The 18,886-nt window shown below is 39.2% G+C and overlaps 1 protein-coding gene across 1 annotated transcript in view; it reads right to left on the bottom strand.

The window, feature by feature from the left end:
- The window catches only part of Edem3 (ER degradation enhancing alpha-mannosidase like protein 3), a 62,926-nt gene that overhangs the window by 24,140 nt on the left and 19,900 nt on the right, over positions 1-18,886 (bottom strand). Inside the window, exons 5-9 of the mRNA XM_029475676.1 lie at positions 18,430-18,542; positions 16,846-16,999; positions 11,887-12,021; positions 9,589-9,694; positions 2,014-2,111 (exon numbers count right to left, since the gene is read on the bottom strand). Coding sequence (XP_029331536.1) covers positions 2,014-2,111; positions 9,589-9,694; positions 11,887-12,021; positions 16,846-16,999; positions 18,430-18,542 — 606 coding nt within the window. The remainder of the gene's footprint in view (positions 1-2,013; positions 2,112-9,588; positions 9,695-11,886; positions 12,022-16,845; positions 17,000-18,429; positions 18,543-18,886) is intronic.

The raw sequence follows: 18,886 nt of genomic DNA, 5'->3' as shown, positions 1-18,886 counted from the left end.
AGAGAGAGAGAGAGAGAGAGAGAGAGAGAGAGAGAGAGCACACAACTCATACAAACAGCTACTAAAGTGTTAAGTGCCCACAATGCCAACCCTGGGAGGCTGAGGTAGAGGAACAGGAGTCCAAAGGTACTGTAGGCTACATACATGATCCTGTATCTTCCCAAGGCAGAATATTAAAGCCTACAGCTAACATGAGACTTCCTGGGGCTGCATAAGCATGAGGACCTGAGTTCAGACGCCCAGCATGCATGTAAAACAGCCAGGTGCAGCCCCATTCTCTAACCCTAGGTGCAGCCCCATTCTCTAACCCCAGGCGCAGCACCATTCTCTAACCCCAGTGGCTTAGAAGGTAGAGACAGGACGAGCCTTTGCTGTTCCAGCCAGTCTAGCCAAACTGTGGCACCCTGGGTTTGATGAAGAGACTCTGTCTCACTAAAGTAAGGCATGTAGCAATTGAAGACGACAGTCAACATCAACTTCCAGCCTCCGCACACATGCACATACACTTGAGCATATATGAACACATTTATAAAACAAAAGTGGGGTAGGGTCTTCTGAGAAACAGATCTAAGCATCTTTATCTACTGTGTGGCCAGCTGATGGTTAGGATGCCTACGTGGTCCACTGATGTTCCCTTGGAACAAGATCACAGTCTTCATCTTACAGAGCTTAGTTTTTCCCCTTTACCTAGAACTGTGGTCCCTTCTCAGCTAACGCAATATTCTGGTACTTACTACTACCAAAACCAATGCACAGAGTCACCATTACCACTCTCATGTCTGCTACCACTACCTTTTCTGTTATTGGAGACTCCTTTTCCCCTTCTTTAACAGCTTCTCCTATATGTGCCTACGCTTTGAAAACAGGACAAGTTGTATCAATGAGTCAATGAAAAGAAGTTACTGACTTAATTCACATCTATGTAGAAAACTTCGACAGTTTTTTATACTCAAAAGTTTAGTAGGATTTTGTATTTTGTATTTATTTTTATTTTATGTTCATGTGCGAGTGTCTGAATGCATGTTTGTGCACCGCATGCATGCCTGGTGCCTGGAAAGGCCAGAGGAAGACATGGCATCAGCAGGAACTAGAGTTAAGGGGGTTGTGAACAGCCATATGGGAGTTGGGAACTGAACCCAGGTTCTCAGTCAAAGTAGCACGCACTCTTAACCACTGAGATATCTCTTCAGCCACAATTTAAGCTGTTTTGCTAGCTCATCTGGGATTTAATCGCTATTACTGACAATGTTTAGTTAGCTATGTTCTAATCACTGTGTATATAAAAACTCTTGTAATCTCCCAAAACAAAAGGCAACCAGAGATGCTCACAAAATCAGTATGCTGCCCAAACAGCATATAAACCAAGATCTCTCTACTGCTTTGAATTGTATTATCAAAACATATCACATATAAAATGCACATGAACTGATGGGTGGACAAACAAAAGGGAAATTGTGCCTAAGTGACTATAGTGACACAGCTGATGAGTTTGCTACATTAACTTTAGCTTGCTTCAATTACAAACAGCCTACAATGCGTCCAACTATTTCCGTCCTCAAAGCCCCTATGTGTGGTTCTTATGGTCCATTCTGAAGACACCATCTTTTGGAATATATATGCACTACCCAAACCCTGATTGGTTGGTATTATCAAAGATTAGGCCAAACTTCCAATATTTCAAATAGAACTGGAACACAAAGAGAGACAGCAAGCTGTATCTCATTCCAGCAACTGCCTTCTTTGTTCAAAACAAGATTAGGTAAAACCCAAATCTACCTATTCTGCCATACATTGCCAAATTTAGAAATTTTCTGATACAAGATGAGGAGACTATTTTGTGGATGTGTCCCACTTGCATGCTGCCTTGCCCAACATCATCAGTGAGAGCTGACAAAATGCTACAACACATTTTAAGACAAACTTTTTTAACAACATCATTTAGGTTGTTACGTTTTCATCAAACTTGAACTTGTGAAATTAGCTACAAATTAATAGGAAAATAAATCAACTTACTGTATTAAATCTTTCCAGAAAACTGTCATCTCCAAGCAAGACATAGGCTTTCAACAGATATTCATAATATGAGTCGATCCCCGCTCCAACTCCACTATCTACAGGAAACACACACAAAGGTGGACCTTTAGTAAACAGGTCTGAAACCAACGAGGACACTCGTGCAGCAGAAGGAAATCGCACATCAACAGGAAACTCTTTTTTATTTTTTGGTTTTTCGAGACAGGGTTTCTCTGTGTAGCCCTGGCTGTCCTGGAACTCACTTTGTAGACCAGGCTGGCCTCGAACTTAGAAATCCACCTGCCTCTGCCTCCAGAGTGCTGGGATTAAAGGCGTGCACCACCACACCCGGCTCATGAAACTCTTTACTGTAACAACTGCACATCTCTAGAATTACAACCCTATCTGCTTTGTGAATAACAGCTCCCTTGCTGATAATAATTTATTGTTAAAAAGTTGCTATAGGAAATTGGTTACAATTTTTCTTATTTAGAAAAAGAGCTATAACCATGTCTATGCTATATGGAGGATAGTTAACAGTGATTTATCCAACACAAATTGAAATATCTAAAAAAATAGAAACCAAATTCTAGCAATTAAAAGCATTTTAAATTTAAAAGGTCCCAAAAATGCTGAAGGAAAGGAGAAAACATACCTAAATTGTAACAACATTTTTGTACGTTTTTCATTGTTTTTGTTATTTACAATCTTCCAGAAAGAAAGGGCAGAGCACATATTAAGGGCATAGAAATAAGAGCAATATCACATTTTTATCAGGATGTTTGAAAATAAAAGAATTGTATTTTTAAAACTTGATGGAAAGGAACTTAAGCCAAGAATTACATATAGCTAAGCTGTCACTCCAATATTAAAATAACCACCAACTATAGAAACACAGCTTTGGTGCCTAGGGAACACTACCACACACAGTTTAGTATGTTGTACAATCACCTCTGTATCTGAACACTGGTTTCAGGACTCATGGGGATTTTAATGGTATAAACTGGCATAGTCTCATATGCTTTGAGCAATCTCCAAGTTCACTTTAACACAAAGTACAATGTATAAGCTATTTACATGCTTTTTATACTGCATTGTTTAGAGACAATGAATTTAGATATGGTTAGAATAGGACAGATGTAACTTTCCCCCTGGATATTCTCCATGTGCAAGTGACTGAACACTGGAGCAGAACCCATTTATGCAGAGTCTAGTTAACTAAGCAACAATTCACGTATTTTAATCGACACTCTAAGTCCAAATAAGTAAGTGCCTTAATGAAGCGTGTTGTTATTCCAACAGTGGAGGAGGGAGCATTAAGAGGGGAAAGATGAGGACGAAAACAACAACCCCAAAAGAAAACAAGAGACACCATACAGACACTCAGAACTGTGGATAGAACAGAAAAGAGTTGGGAGGAGGAGACACAGGGATCAGAGAGCACGTTCAGTTTGTCTTTAGAGGCAAAGCTTCCAAAAACAAGAGGATAAAAAACAACTAGAAAAGACGTAACATACTGAAATAACATAAAGGTAGCATAAACCTATATGTATTAAAATACTAACAGATTAACATGTGAAAAAGGTAAAAAGTCATTGAGATATGTGCGAATCGTATAAATGACACATTTACAGCATAAACGCCTGCATAGGATGGGGAGAGGTGTGCCTGGTAAACACTGTAAGACAAAGTGGAGGCAGCTACTTTGAGACAGGATTAGACATTGAGGGGATCACTGCATAGTGATCATAGTTCAGCTAACGAGAAAGCACTTTAAAATGAACTCACCTCTTGTACTCAATGGAACGAGTATAAAAATCATTGATAGAGATCATCTATTTTAATCCTTGACAGGTTAAGCAAACAGGTAATCAGTACGGTCTATACATTGTTGATAATTTGAGTAGAAATGTAAATTAGCCCAGCCACTATGAAACTCATTATGGATTTTAAAATTTTAAATATTCCTCTCTTCTGACCAGAAGAAAATATCTTTCCCTTAATGGGCATCCAATAATACCACTATAATATTCCCCTCTCTGCAGACACACCCTAAAACCATTTACAGACAACTCAAGCTGGAGAGTGGATAAAGCCCATCTTCCCCATGAAAACCCAGAGACCGTTCGTTTCAAAGCTGTTCACCAGATGGGATGACTGTCTAGACTGGAATTCTAATCCTACCCTGTGTCTGCAAGACAGAAGTGCTCATTTGGGAAAAAATAAGAAATCAGAGCTCTCTTCTGATACTTCCTGGCCAGAAAACCAAGGGCATATCTGAAATTACTTCACTTGGGTTTCCTGTCCTGAGCTGCCTATGCACAGACTCTTCCCTTAAGAGTTAAATCAGTTGGGTTGGTCAATCAACTGATGAGGATGTCACCTCTGACAATGGCTGATTTGCCTTAAGCCACACTAAGGAGATGGGAGGAATAGTTATCCCTTTAATAAGATAATGTGCCCTTCCCAGAACCCTACCTTCTGTACAGTCACAGCACCACAGCCATGGAGCTCTGTAAGTGTACCAGCTTTTGTGGGTTTCGTTTCTTCTCTGTCTTTTCAAGTACACTTTCCCTAACACATTGGGCAAATGTGTTCTGCATTCTTTCTGTCCAGCTCCTCTCTTCACCACCATGTGGCAGCTTGTCTGTCATGTGGCTAACTTTCACACTGGCTTAACTCAAATGGCACAGCTTTTTCTCTTTCCCTTCAACATCCTCCTCCTCCAGGCAGCTGCTAAGATTTACAGCTTGTCAGCCCTGGGGTTTTCTGTGAAACTTGAATTAAACTGTCCTCATGCTGGGGGGGGGGGGGAGGAGGTAGACAGAAGAGAGACAGAGAACAGGGCACAGAGGGAGAAATGGGGAGAGAAATAAAGCCTTAAAACACAGCGCTACCATGGGGTCCTCTCCGGGGCATACATCTGACAAATCAAAGCTGGCACATAATAGAGACAGCCACATACTGATACTGCAGCTCCGTTCACAATCACCAACTACAGAAATAACCTAGGTGCTCATAAACAAATGAACAGTCAAAAAAGTGTGTGTGTGTGTGTTCAGCCACAAAGAATTAATTATGCTGTGAAGCAGTTTGAACAAGAATGGTTGATCGCCACTGGCCCATATTTGTGAATGCTTAGTCACTGGGAACTATTTGAGAATGATCAGGAGGTTTGGCTCTTGTGAAGAGTGTGCGTGTCCGGCTTTGTACCACTGGATGTGGGCCTTAATGTTTCCAAAGCCCTGTGGATCCAAATGCAGAACTATCAGATACCCTGCACTATGCCTGTGTACCTCCATGCTCCCTACCACAGTGGTCATGGACTAAGCCTCTGAAACTCTGAGAAACCCCTAATTAAATGCTTTCTTCTATGAGAGCCTTGGTCATGAGGTCTCTTCACAGCAATTAAGCACTGACTAAGACGTGGTATTTAGAAAACAAGAATCATATGGTTTCTATCACATGTGGAAACCAGGTATGTGCAGGGAGTGGAAGAGGACCCAGACAGTAGAGGGATCCCATGAGGGATGAAGGAGGAGGAAGGAAGAAGGAGGGGGTAAGAGAAAGTGACAGAGGAGTGAACATGACATGTATATGTATGTGAAAATGTCACAGTGATGCCCATTACTTTGTGCAATTAAAATGCACAATAAAACAAAAAATTCACTGAGAAAACTGACATGTACAGAACTCTACAAATAACAATTAGGAAAAATATTCTTTCCTAAATCCATAATAAACATTTACAAAAACTATCTATGTTTTAGGTCAAAAAAGAACACTTGATAGATTTTAGAACAGGTACCAGCATATAGGTACTGTACAGACCACCAAATCACAAGTATAATTGAAAACTATATTTATAAGGTGAAAACCCTGCTGACAGCAACTGCATCTCATGTTACAGATACCAATCAACTTTAGATAGTCACAAATATCAATTTTAGTATCAAAATTTTGAAACTATTACTATCATATTAAGGAAATGTTCTTTAAACAAAATAGGGTCAGAGACAAGCTGGTGAGAGTAATATTATAAATGAAAAGACCCTAATGGAAGAGCACACACCATAAGCTGGAAGAGGGCACGCAGAGGCATACAACTCACAAACAGCAGCAGAGATGTAGGGACAATTCTGCAATTTTTAAATCACAATCTAACCAAAATGCAAAAGGTAAGGACTTGGATTTGACTCCCTAGTACCAAAGAAAAAAAAAACCAAAAAACAAAAACCTAAACCACGTGGGGTGGCATTCTAGAGCTCACTTAGTTTGTCACCAGTGATGTCAAATATGTCGTCATATTTACTGGCTTGCTTATTTGTTTTTTGGGGTTTTTTTGTTTGTTTTGTTGTTGTTGTTGTTTGGGTCTTTTTTTTTGGCATTCTTAAAAGTGTTCTCACACTTTAAAAGGCTTGCAATACAGTGTTAGAAACGATGCCTGCACACAGGTCTCTTACATGCTGCTAGTACAGTGCACAGAAGCGAATAGACTGGAATTAGAACTCATGTCCTGAAGCAGAGAACACTGACTTACACTATTATCTACACTTCTTACTCCTAGATATACAGCCAAGAGAAACTTATGCATGGACAAGGAGTGACTGCACAACATTATAATACCAATGATAACATCAGCAAAATCTTTGAAAACACTTATGTATGTGTCCATTAGCTGGTTTATTATTATTGTAGCATTTGAAGCTGTGAGTTACTTCACACTGCAGTAAGGATGAATCTTAGTAATGTATTGTTAAACAAAAATGTCTCACAGGGACATACAATGTGTTATAATTTAGTGAAGCTTAAACAAAAGAAATACACTTTTTTAGAAATAGCTAGATGTGAAATTTTTCACTAAGAAGAAAGCAAAACAACACTAAACATAAGAAGCAAGGCTTCTTCACTTGGGAGAAGGCAGCAGGATAAAGGTAGGAGCAGAACAAGGCCCACATACAATATAACAGGACTGCCTCTAACAAGCTACTGCCGCAGTGCCGCTCAGAGGCACTTGGTATTAAAGAGGACTAACTAAATGGGTGAGCCTGGACCCATGATCACACCATAAAAAAGGAATTCAAGAAGATTATGACAACCTAAAAAAAAAAGTTACGGAAAATTGAAGAATTATAAAGTAAATTCTCAGGAACCATTTAAACAAACCTAGAAAAATTTGTATAAATACTAAATATAAGTATTACCCTTATTTTAGTTGTCAGATTAATATCTATTTACTTAAACGTGGTTTTTTTTTAAGACACAAACAAAAACTAATAAAACTGATAAACCTGGGTATATTTATTAACCACACCAGGGCAGTTATTAAATTTTCAGGAGTAGTTGGCAAAGGAATAATGGACTACACTGTTTCTTTGTGTGTTTTCATTTTGTTACAGTTGTTTTCCTTTTTGGGTACTGTATTGTTTTCTAGGGTTCTGTTGTAGTACTGGAATTTGGTTTGTCTTCTGAGAAAGAGTTTAAAGGTGGGTGTGTGGGGAGGAGGAGAGGATCTTGTTCTACCTGATAACAATATCATTAAATAAGACAATACAGACAGAGAAGAAAATCACCATTCCTGCCCAACAGTGTAGACGCACATTACAACTGTGCAGTAGCATAGGGTTAATGACGGCATTTTAGTGTGTGGGGGTACACTTCCACAGCTGCTGCCTGCCCACCTGTCTTTGGATTCTCGAAGATAATAATGCAGGTCCTGCCAGCCCTTGCTATAGCCTACTTCTGTGGCATTTCTGGGCCAGCAATCATCCTGCCACTTCCACAGCCCCCAGGAGCTCTCCAGGCACGAGACCCTGGTGCTACCTGAGTCACTGCTCTGCAACCACTGCTGGCAAAGCTGCCGTCCTTCTCCCCTCTCCCTTCTCCACGTGGAGTGATGGCCTTCATGGTTTCTAGGACTTCAGGGGAAATACTTTCCCGGCACTTTTTCAAAGAGTTAGTTGGTTTCATCTTTAACATGATTTTTAAACTGAGTCTAATGGAAACCTAGCAGGGAACCACAGTTCTTTCTGCTTCCATGCACCAAGCCTCTCTCATTCGGTAGAATTCTAACTCCTAACATTTGGGATGAAGGCTCTGCTCGCAAATTTGTGCAAAGGATCTGAACCAGTGTTACAAAGCCAAAACTAAGGACACATTCAGATGAAAACAGAAACCAGAACACTGAATATAAATAAAGTTACTGGCACAAGGCCTGAGACACAACAAAAATTAACATTAAAGCTGACAGCTATTCACATTTAAATTTTTTCTCTTTAAAATATTACAGTGTGTATATTTTATATGTTTTTATTATCTTTATTTACAATAAAAGGAAAGAAAAAATCATCTGAATGAGATAACCTAGATTAAAATACATCAAATACAAATATGGTGTGTGTCCATTTATATGTGGATTTTAGTTGCTAAGTCTTCCACTAGTAAACTGCATCCATATAAACCTCAGTGGTTAGGTACAAAGTAAGGGACTGGGTGGAGAGCTGGGTCACCCTAGAAAGGGGAAATAGACAGTTATGGATGGGTGGGGTGAGGGGCGGGGACTGATACAGAGGGATCAAATGGGGAGGGAGACAGAAGAGGGAAGTTAGAGAAGGAATATGGGGAGGAACAAAAAATTATATAATATTAAATATAAGCACTACATTTATTTTAGTTGTCAGATTAATAAATTCATTAATTTGAATTTATAGACAAACAAGACAAGCCTTTTGTAGAGCAAGGAAACATAAAAGGTGTCCTCACTAGAGACATTCTGGTGCGTTTCCACTTTTCAGTGCTTGTCTAGTAGGGGAGTCTTAAACACAAAATAGTCTTTATCTGAGACCCAATACTAATTGTTCATAACATTGTTATGTTTCTTTCCCTCATTATAATTAATTTTAAAAATGTAATACCGTGACATGTAAATATAGATTTCTAAGTTATTATGATATCACTTAGTTCTGTTTTCCAGTATTATAAGTAAATATGTGATGAATATCTTTGGAAACAAATTTCCTGTGCGTTTGTACTATTTCCTCAGGCTAGACTCCACAAGTAAAGTTATTGGTCAGAGGGACTACTAGGGACTTTTCAAGTGCACACCGCATACATGCCAAGACTGTCCTCAGGGTTCCAAGCCAACTTATTTAACCTTCACAGTAACTCTGAAGTAGTACTAATGTCTCATCTTACAGTGGTGGATACAGACAAACATAAGCTACATAACAGCTTAAATTCCAACAATATGACTCCAGAGTCTATGCTCTAGTCTATTTCTAGAGGTAGAAAACACATAGACACATATACACATGCATGCATGTGTGCACCCCCCCACAAACACACGAAGGGGAGAGGGGAGACTGTGATAACATTATTAAATATATCCACTAAACCATGAAGTGAGATGCAGTACTCTGATTCCTCAAGGAAATCAACCCGGTGTCGAATTTCTCCTTGCACCTGTTAATTCATTAAGTTTATGGACAACACTATCCTGATTATTTTCACAAATACTGCATTTACCAACCATCCTGAGGATGTAAAGGTCTGGGTCTAAAAGCCCAGCTTGCATACCTTTGCGCACCCAGTCTCCAGTATGAATATTGATAGTCACGCCTACTAAATTGCTACTTCGCTGTCTTTTCTCCCAGAGAAAATCAAGAGCTTTTCTTGCATATTCCTGTAATTAAAACACAAAAGCATATTTAAAGAATTTTGTCTTTGGCAAAGAGTGGGAAATCTATAAATCAAAGAGCCACAGGATCTTTTAAGAATTAAGCAAAATTCTTAAGACAACCACTTATAAATTTCCATAAAATCTTGCTTGGCTCACTTTCAATCACTTCAGATTAAATGATCTCACTTGGAGTATACCCATGGCCATTCACCCTTGTAGCATGGGTCACATACATAGATAGGCTATTATACTAACTGCTAACATAATTAACACACTTGTTAACATAATTCTTACCACCTAAGTACAAAGTGGAAATCTCCTAACGTAGTCTCATTTAGCAAACTTGAAGAAGATTCACAGTTGCTATGCTATCTTTCAAAGTCATCCCAGATACTGTTTTATAAGTGATACATAATTTTACTAGTGAAAAATTAGCAAATCAACTGAGGGCCTATTTGTATACTAATGTATATGTACATATATAATGTATAATCTTACAACAGGTTTCATTTTTTTTATTCACTGGATATTAAATTGAATTTATTTCTTATAAAACTCTTAGCTTTCAATAAAAGATGTTCCAAGTGGAATGGCAAAGGATAGCTACCAGTAAAATTCTAAATTACTTTTAAGGCATGAACTTATTTAGCATTGCAAGAAGAAAATCATTAATCCTAATTCGTTACTTTGTGTGTTTGGCAATAGAGTACAAAATCATTTACATTCTTGATGCAAATCTTGCATGGCAATTATATTTCAGCAAAGCAGATCACAACTATAATCACATGGTGGATTTTCAAATCTGGAAAGCCTGATATTGATCATATTTCCCTAGCCCTAGCTTACAATTTAAAGAAAACAACAACAACAAAAACAGGCACAGTAAAACTATGGGTTTAACCAAAGTTTAAATTTTAATTATAGGACACTAATGCAAGATCTCTGACTACTTTGTATATTGTTCTCCATACATTAGGGTCAGAGGGAAAACAGTTTAAGCATTGTGAGTCATACCGTCACTGGTCACAGTTTCTCAACTTGTGACTATAACATAGAGAGAGACAAAAATAAGTCATTGAGCATAGATGTGGTTTCACATCAACTTAAAAAAAGAAAACCAGATGACAGCTCAAAACTCTGTTAACAGTAAGGCTCTGTCAAAGGCATAGTAGAAGTTTTTTTTTAAATCATGATTTTTAAACATTTACTCAAAAATACAAAATAGGCCAATGAAAACAGTAAAGATTAGACAGGCTGTAAATCCAACTGCACTTGCTCACCACAGACTGTAGGCATCTCCCACTGAAACTCATTTTTGCGTATAAATACATCAATATCTCAGACAGTTGTTAGTTTATATTAAAATGTTTACAATTGCCTATATGTTTAGTGAAGGAAAACTAGTAGACAAAAAAGAAATATTTCAAGATTTCAGTTTAAACCATTTACCAATAACAACTGATAAACCTGCCCTCAAGGCATATGAACACATGGGCATCCATTCATACCCAGGCAAACAGAGACAAGATCTTCATGCTGGTTTCGTTCACATCCTGATTCAGTATCTCTAATGGTGCTGTGTATCCCCTACTTCTGCCCTGGCCATGTGACCATCCTATGATTTTAAAGTATTTGCCTAAGTCATGTGTTTGATAAAGTGGGCATGTAAGTAACTCTTGAAATCTAATGATAATTAAATTACCATAAATAATTACATTAGAATTTTTCAATGTAAGACAAAGATAAATCCCAATAAAATATGCAGGGTGATATAAGTCTTTTGAATAGTGACTAACATTTCCTTTGACATAAATAAAATTTATATATTAGACTCTCTATCAAAGCATATATTCAAACTTCACTGTTAAATGATCTGTGAAGGTTTCAGAAATACAACAAGCCATTTGGAAGTCTAATAAATAAATATAGATACCAGGACATCTGTGCTAACAAGGAGTCATAAAATTTACATGATGTAGTTAAACAATGTTCTAAGAAGAAAACTAAAATGTTACTTTATGGACTGTGAACAGAAAGTGAACTTATATCTAATACAGCTGCCTCACAGAGACTTCCATGCCTGTAACACTAAAGTACCAGTAATCCTACAATAAGAATCCTAATCCTTAGCCAAAGGAAAGAAGAAAATTAGCTCCTCTCAAACCCCGGGAGATCAAAGGTCATGAAAAGCAAACCTCAAATATCGTCGCTCCTGTGAATCGACTCAATGCAGCAAATTCGAGGATCAAGGTGCCTGCACAGGCTGTACAGGTGTCTGTCTCAGTTCCCGTCCTGGCTTCTGGTTTTCTGATGCCAAACTTTAAATTAATCTAAAGACAATGAGAACGTTACCATGAGCAACTTAGGATCTCTCACTGTCAATAAAGACTTTATCAGATTGTGAAAAGGATTCATGAGTTGAATGAACAGTGAAGTCAGTCTGAGGATGTCTGCGGCTCTCCAATGAACATCCAGGAAAATATATTCTGAGCATAGAGAACTTATAGGGTAAATTAGTCTCATTTATTTTCTTTCTTGATGATGTAATAATACATTATAGCAATATAATCATTAGAAGAATACAGGTTAGATTAGCTGTAAAAGAAACTAAATTTAATTAAGAATTTGTGAAACCAGTACAATGTTAAGTCTTTCACAGAGAAAATTTGATTGTACTGGTATATATTTAGAAGAGATTAAAATTTTAAAGGTTTCTACAAATTAATTCATTCTTTGGCCATTTCTATATGTATATATACATTCTGGTCACACTCCTCTCCACCCCAGATCCTCCTTCCCCCAGGAAGCCCTCCTCCCACTCTCAGTCTTTGTTTTACTGTACACATTATTTACTGTGTGTGGCAAAGGCAGCATGCATGCACTATCATGCATGTAGAGGTCACAGGACAGCGTGGGGGAATCAGTCTGAGGAGGCCTGATGGCAGGCCTTGATGGACTGATCCATCTCACTGGTCCCTACCACGTAGTTTTGGTTCTGTTCTGTGACTCACCGAGTTTATCCAGGGCTGCCCACATGGGTATAGAGCTGTCCTCTGGAGCATGGGGAACTCCCCAGTGGCTACAGCACTGAGGACACTGACTCTATCAGTGGTTCACAACCTTCCTGATGCTATGACCCTTTAATACACTTCCTCATGTTGTGGTGACACCCAACCATACATTATTTTCACTGATACTTCACAACTGTATTTTGCTACTGTTATGAGCCATAATATGTAAATATCTGATATGCAACCTCTGTGAAAGGATCGTTCAATGCCCCAGAGGTAGCGACCCACAAGTTGAGAACCACTGTATTATATGTGGTAAGAAACAAAGCAATGGATCTTTGTCTTCAAGCAGCTTAAAATCCAGACAGAATAAACAGGATATATATAAAGCCAGAGAATTAATAATAATGGAAAGTTACAAATATATGCAAAAAAGAGGGATGGACAAAAATAATGCTAAAATGAAGGAAATAAAGTATCACTGGGTTGGGAGTAGCTGCAAATTTTAAAAGTGGCTAATCAGGTCACGGACCCTAAAAGAGAAATGATTTCCGCCTCTCCTAGACCAGTACAACTCCCCGAGCTTCTCAACGCTCACCCTACTCTCACTGATTAGTGTAACTCTCGCTCTCACCAAAGAAGAGCCTTTTGCCGCAAATGGAGGCCATTACGGGAAGCCACAACTGGTCAACATACAGAGAGAAACTGACTGTGGAGTGCCCAGGCCCAGTCAATACATCTGCAACACAAACCCTACACCAAAGGGTTAGGGAGTATCATGGAAGAAAGGGCGGAAAGACTGTAAGAGCCAGAAGACATGTAAGTCCTGTGTGAGACTGTGTCTTCTATATATGACAGGGAAGCTATACCCATGGAATCTCAAACAAGACCCACACATCTGTTGACACTGCAACATAGATGGGAAAATCTCACAAGACCCTACCCCTAGATGAAGAACTACAGAAAATTAATGACTGCTGAGAGAGGTTATTCAACCCCAAGTGGTGAGCCCTAGTCAAATACACATATGAACACTATATGGGCTCAAGAGGGTCTCTTTACATATATGTGTGTACATATGTAACAATAATTTAAGAGGTTATGAGTTTGAGAGAGAGAAAGAGGGACACGAGAGGAGACACACAGAGAGAGGTAGAAATGATGTAAACATAGTACTTGTGTATCAAATTCTCAAAAAAATAATTAAGATGATAAAATCTAAGTCATAGTCAAACAATGAGATTTACCTGAGAACTAGCTTTGAAGATTTAATTAACTTTGAAAAAATGGTATTACAATGTATGGCTAAGGTTTATGTGTGAGTTTTTAAGCTGACCATGACAGCCATTGCTCCCAGATACTCCTGGCAGCTCTAGTTACCTGTACCAGACTGGGCCTGTCAATATGTCATCACGAGGAGGGGAGGGGCACTGTTAGGTTGTCTCCATGTTCCAGTCAGTAACCTCCCACCCGTGCTCATAGTGGCAACCCTAGTTAAACCCACTGGGAGACACACACATACACACACACACACACACACACACACACACTTAAAAAAATAGAGCTGCAGAGATGGAACACTAGCTGTGTTTCCAGAAGACCCAGGTTCATTTCCCAGCACCTACACGGTGGCCCTCAGCTCCTGAAATTCCAGTTGCAAGAGATCCAACTTCTGGGCTCTGTGAACACCAGGCAGGCATGTAGTACACACACATACATGCAGGCATGTAGTACACACACATACATGCAGGCAAAACAACCACACACAGAATTTTTTACGTTAAAAAAATGAAAATAAAACAAAAATTAAAAATACTGAAAGTAAATTCAATGTATGCATACTGCTTTAAATAGTTTGCATGTAACTTTAATAAACTAAGAGATAATGACCAGTTAACGATGCAAATATACTAGCAAACAAAGAAATGCTCATTTAAAATGACTGAAATTTCCTACTCACCATATTGAGAAAAGAATGATAGTATACAGTGTTGGTATCACATAGTAACTCTATGATATTAAGGGAGTTTAAAAGTATCTTTTTGTAGCAATTTGGTAATAAGTACTCACAGTCTTAAAAAGGCATTCCATATTTCTTTCTTCTAATAATTCATCCAAACGAAAAATAATCAAAAATATGTAAGATTGTTGACAGGAAATCTATTTAAATACTAAGACGGGGGTCAGGGAGCTAGCTCAGTGAGTAAGGTGCTATCACAGAGCACAAGGACCTTATCTGAGGGGGCATGCTTCTGTGACCCCTCTCCTAGTGGGACCCAAAGAGGAAGACTCCAGAAGCTCATTACAGCCAGCACAGATAAACTAACAAGCTCCAGGATCAGAGACTCCGTCCCAAAACAACGACAGCCAACGTATACCTCAGGTCTCTACATCCATACCCACCCCAACACACACAAACTCACATGCACATACTCACACTAACAAGTACATACACTGTGCATATACAGAAGAAAAAAAGGAAAGAATACTCAAACTGGAAATCTAAATAATATGGGGTTTAATACTAGCCTTTCATTAAATAAAAATGCCAGTCATGATATACTAAATTGGTGGGGAGATCAATGGCTATGACCTCTGGTCTGAAAATACAGATATGACCTATCTGTATCGCGCTGCTGAACACCTATTAAGTCAACAATGTCTTCATAAATACAGAGAATGAACCTTGCTTGACTTAAATTGTCAGAGAAGTTATACTAGACAGTAGGGATGGAAGGCCTAAAACACACTATAAAAAAAAAATCCCTAGGGGTTTGTGAGAGCACTACATATTGCTTTGGATGGAAAGGTAGTTTCCCTAGGGTATAGGAGTATGGGGATTTGAATATGAATGGCCCCTTAGGCTCCTGTTTGAATGCTTGGTTCCCAGCTGGGGAAGTATCTGTGAAGGATTAAGAGGTGTGGCCTTGTTGGAGGAGGTATGCCACAGGGCTGAGCTCTGAAGAGTTGACAGCCTCCCACCATCCCTCTGTGCTCTCCCTGCAGCTTGGTTTTCAGTGTGGGATGTGCACTCTCAGCTGTTCTGGCTGCCATGCTATCTTTCAGCCATAATGGACTCTAACCCTTTGAAACCATAAGCCACAGCCTCTCCCTGTCATGTTACCTTGGCCATGGTGTTTTGTCACAGCAATAGACTAAGGACTATGAGAGAGCATTAGAAAGTCTACTGGCAAGCTATGAAGATTTCTGAATGTTAAGACACATTCAATGGAACAGGAAGAATGTTAAAGTTTTGAAAGCAATTCAATAAAAAATGTTTCAGTCATACTATTTTCCCAAGTGCTCTGACTAGTAAGCCTGAGGAAAGAATAACCACATTAAGATACAGTAGTGTATGGATGAAATGAAGCTGGCTTTATTTTTGGTGTGAGCCTAGCCTTTAAAAAAGGCTGAGCCATCTCTCCAGCGCTTACACTGGCTTTGATAGCACAGCAGCAGGATGAAGGGAAGTGACAGACTTCATGTCTGACTTGGACAAATGGGAGACAGTGTTAATAAAAAATTGAGAGTTCACTCCATCCTTGGTGGCTTCCTTCCCCACTGCTTTAAATAGAAACTATTCTTGGAGGACAAACTAACAGCAAAGCTCCCTCAACAACTCTACTGCCAGGTCTCAGGGCTCTCTCTAATAGCAGCAAAGAAGGAACCGCAGAGTGAGTGAGCTACACTGCAGCTTCCTTCCCCATTAGTTTGCTCCAGAATAGATCACACCAGATACTCCCTCCTCCTGGATCTTCTTTCTTATGGTTTGTTACACTGCCCACTGTGGGATGCTTGCTCCTGAATCTCCAAATGCTTTCCTCTTCCCAAGCCCCACTTTCTGATCATCTTCTCCTTGGAGAGTAACACCTTCCTACTCTCATAGCTCCCACTACTATCTAAGTACCAACAACTCAGGCCCACACTGCATCCTGGCATCTGTCTCCTCCTTCTGCAGCACCATCTAGTCTGACACACTGAGGAAAGCTTACACTCATCTTCACATTGCTCAAGTGTTAGCTGAAACTCTGATGCATCTTCTTTGAGGCTTAAGCCAGTGAGGAACACCTCTGATCACCAGAACTCACTCTGTAAACAGCAAAGGAAGTGTCAACAAAGTTGTGCCTGTTTACAGGGACTCACCCTGGGGTACGGAAGGCCGCTGGTGGTGTTGAAAGCTGGCAGGAGCTTGTAACCCAGCTGCTTTGCCATCTGGAGGAGCTCGTCATTGTACCACTGCATGTGCTCACCTTTCTCCTTCAGCATGATGGCCAGTGAGTGTCCGCCCAAAAGACCCCTAGGGACACAAAGACACAACTTTACCTGCAATTTAACTGAAGATATTCACAAGCTACTGCCTGAGATGGTGTGGGCATTTGTTCCCAAGAATTTGCAAACATAAGGGAAGGCTACAGAATGACTCAATTCTTTCTTACTGATTACTCATTTTGTAGCAAACTATTATAATCACATAGCTAATACATTAAAATAAACAAACAAACAAAAACAATTAGGGGCTGGCAAGAAGGCTCAGTGGGTAGAAGGTGCTTGCTACCAAGGCTGCAGACTAGAGTTCGAACTCCAAACCTCACTTACTACAAGTAGAAAACTGTTGCCCTGCAGGCCCCTCCTCCAAACATATAACTAATAAATAAATACAAAAATATACAAACAATTATAAAGTACTTGACATTCTCACGTGCCAGAGTACATCCTAGATACCACATGTATTTTAATGAATGAGCTTAATGTCTTCAAAATAAATTTAAAGTTTTAATTTTATCACCATGAATCTTTGACTCTTGGTATAACATTTAAAAATTTATAACACCTTAAACCTCACTAAAAGGTTTAATAGTCTCCAAGAAGTTATCTTAGACTTCTTACATTTAACTGAAGAGATGGGGCAGAGAATTACAAAAGCTACTGAACATGAACTTACCTAGTGTTAGGGCGAATCAATTTTATCATCTCATACTTCTAGCCCGCAAAGGTATTTCTTATTATCTGAGGAGCAAGGCTGTAAACTGTCTCATGTGGCTTCTCCACAGAGGCTCCTGGCTAATGCTGGTCAACTGTAGAGACTCTCAGAAAGCTCTAACATAATTAACAGAAAACATGGCCAACCTACAATTTCTTTTCACGTGCAGATCACCTGTGGTGAGTCTCTTTCCAAAGACTATTGTGTCCGTTTCAGCATATTATAATGTTATCCCGGTGGCCAGTTTCACAAAATCCCAAATTTTATCTTTTGGGGNGGGGGGGGGGGGGGTGTCACTCTAGCTCAGGCTGGCATGGGACTTACTCTGTGGCTAGGCTGGACCTAACCTGAAAATTCTCCTTCTAAGTGTTAAGATCACAAACCTGAGCTATCATGCCTAGATTCCAAATTTCTTTTTCTTTTCCTTTTCTTTTTTATTTTATGCGATAGGTGTTTTGGTAGCTGATGCACGCCTGTCTACCACACGCATGCAATGCCTTTGGAGACCAAAAGAGGCTATCAGATCCTCTAGGACTAGTCCTTTGGCAGTTGTGAGCAGCCATGTGGGAGCTGGGAATTGCACCTATATCTTCTACAAGAGTAGCTAGTGCTCTTGACTGTTGAGCCATCTCTCCAACCCCCTGAATTCTGTTTTTTAAGTATTAAAAACTTCTTTGCTACCTTCAAGAAATAGCTGGAAGCTTTTTTCTATAGTTAGCATTATGACTCTAGGACTGTGTACTTACCCAAGAACTCTGATGTTTGTTTCGAAGACTGAAACAACTACATCATTATCTAAATTAACATCCCTTAAAACTTTTCTCACAGCATCTTCAAATTCCTTAGTTTTGTTTAATACCTTGGGGAAGAAAAAAAATGAGATAAAATTCGTTTCTACCAAGCCAAGAAAAACTTATACTCAGAATAAGACACTAAAATCACTGTAAGCATACTTTAAGAGTCAGAAAAATGAGGCATTCAAAATAGTATGTCCCTTAAGGATATTATAAAAATGTGATAATGTCTACAATTGAAGAGTTAAGTACAAGCAACGAGGCATCTTTACACACTGATGTACCCTCAGGACTTTAAAAGATCCATCAAAGGAATTCAGACTGGGTTCATAATAAAGATCCATCAAAGGGATTCAGACTGGGTTCATAATAAAGATCCATCAAAGGGATTCAGACTGGGTTCATAATA

This window comes from Mus caroli, chromosome 1 (genome assembly GCF_900094665.2).
Source record: "Mus caroli chromosome 1, CAROLI_EIJ_v1.1, whole genome shotgun sequence".
Classification (NCBI taxonomy): Eukaryota; Metazoa; Chordata; class Mammalia; order Rodentia; family Muridae; genus Mus; species Mus caroli.
This window is presented reverse-complemented; position numbering and strand designations above follow the sequence as displayed.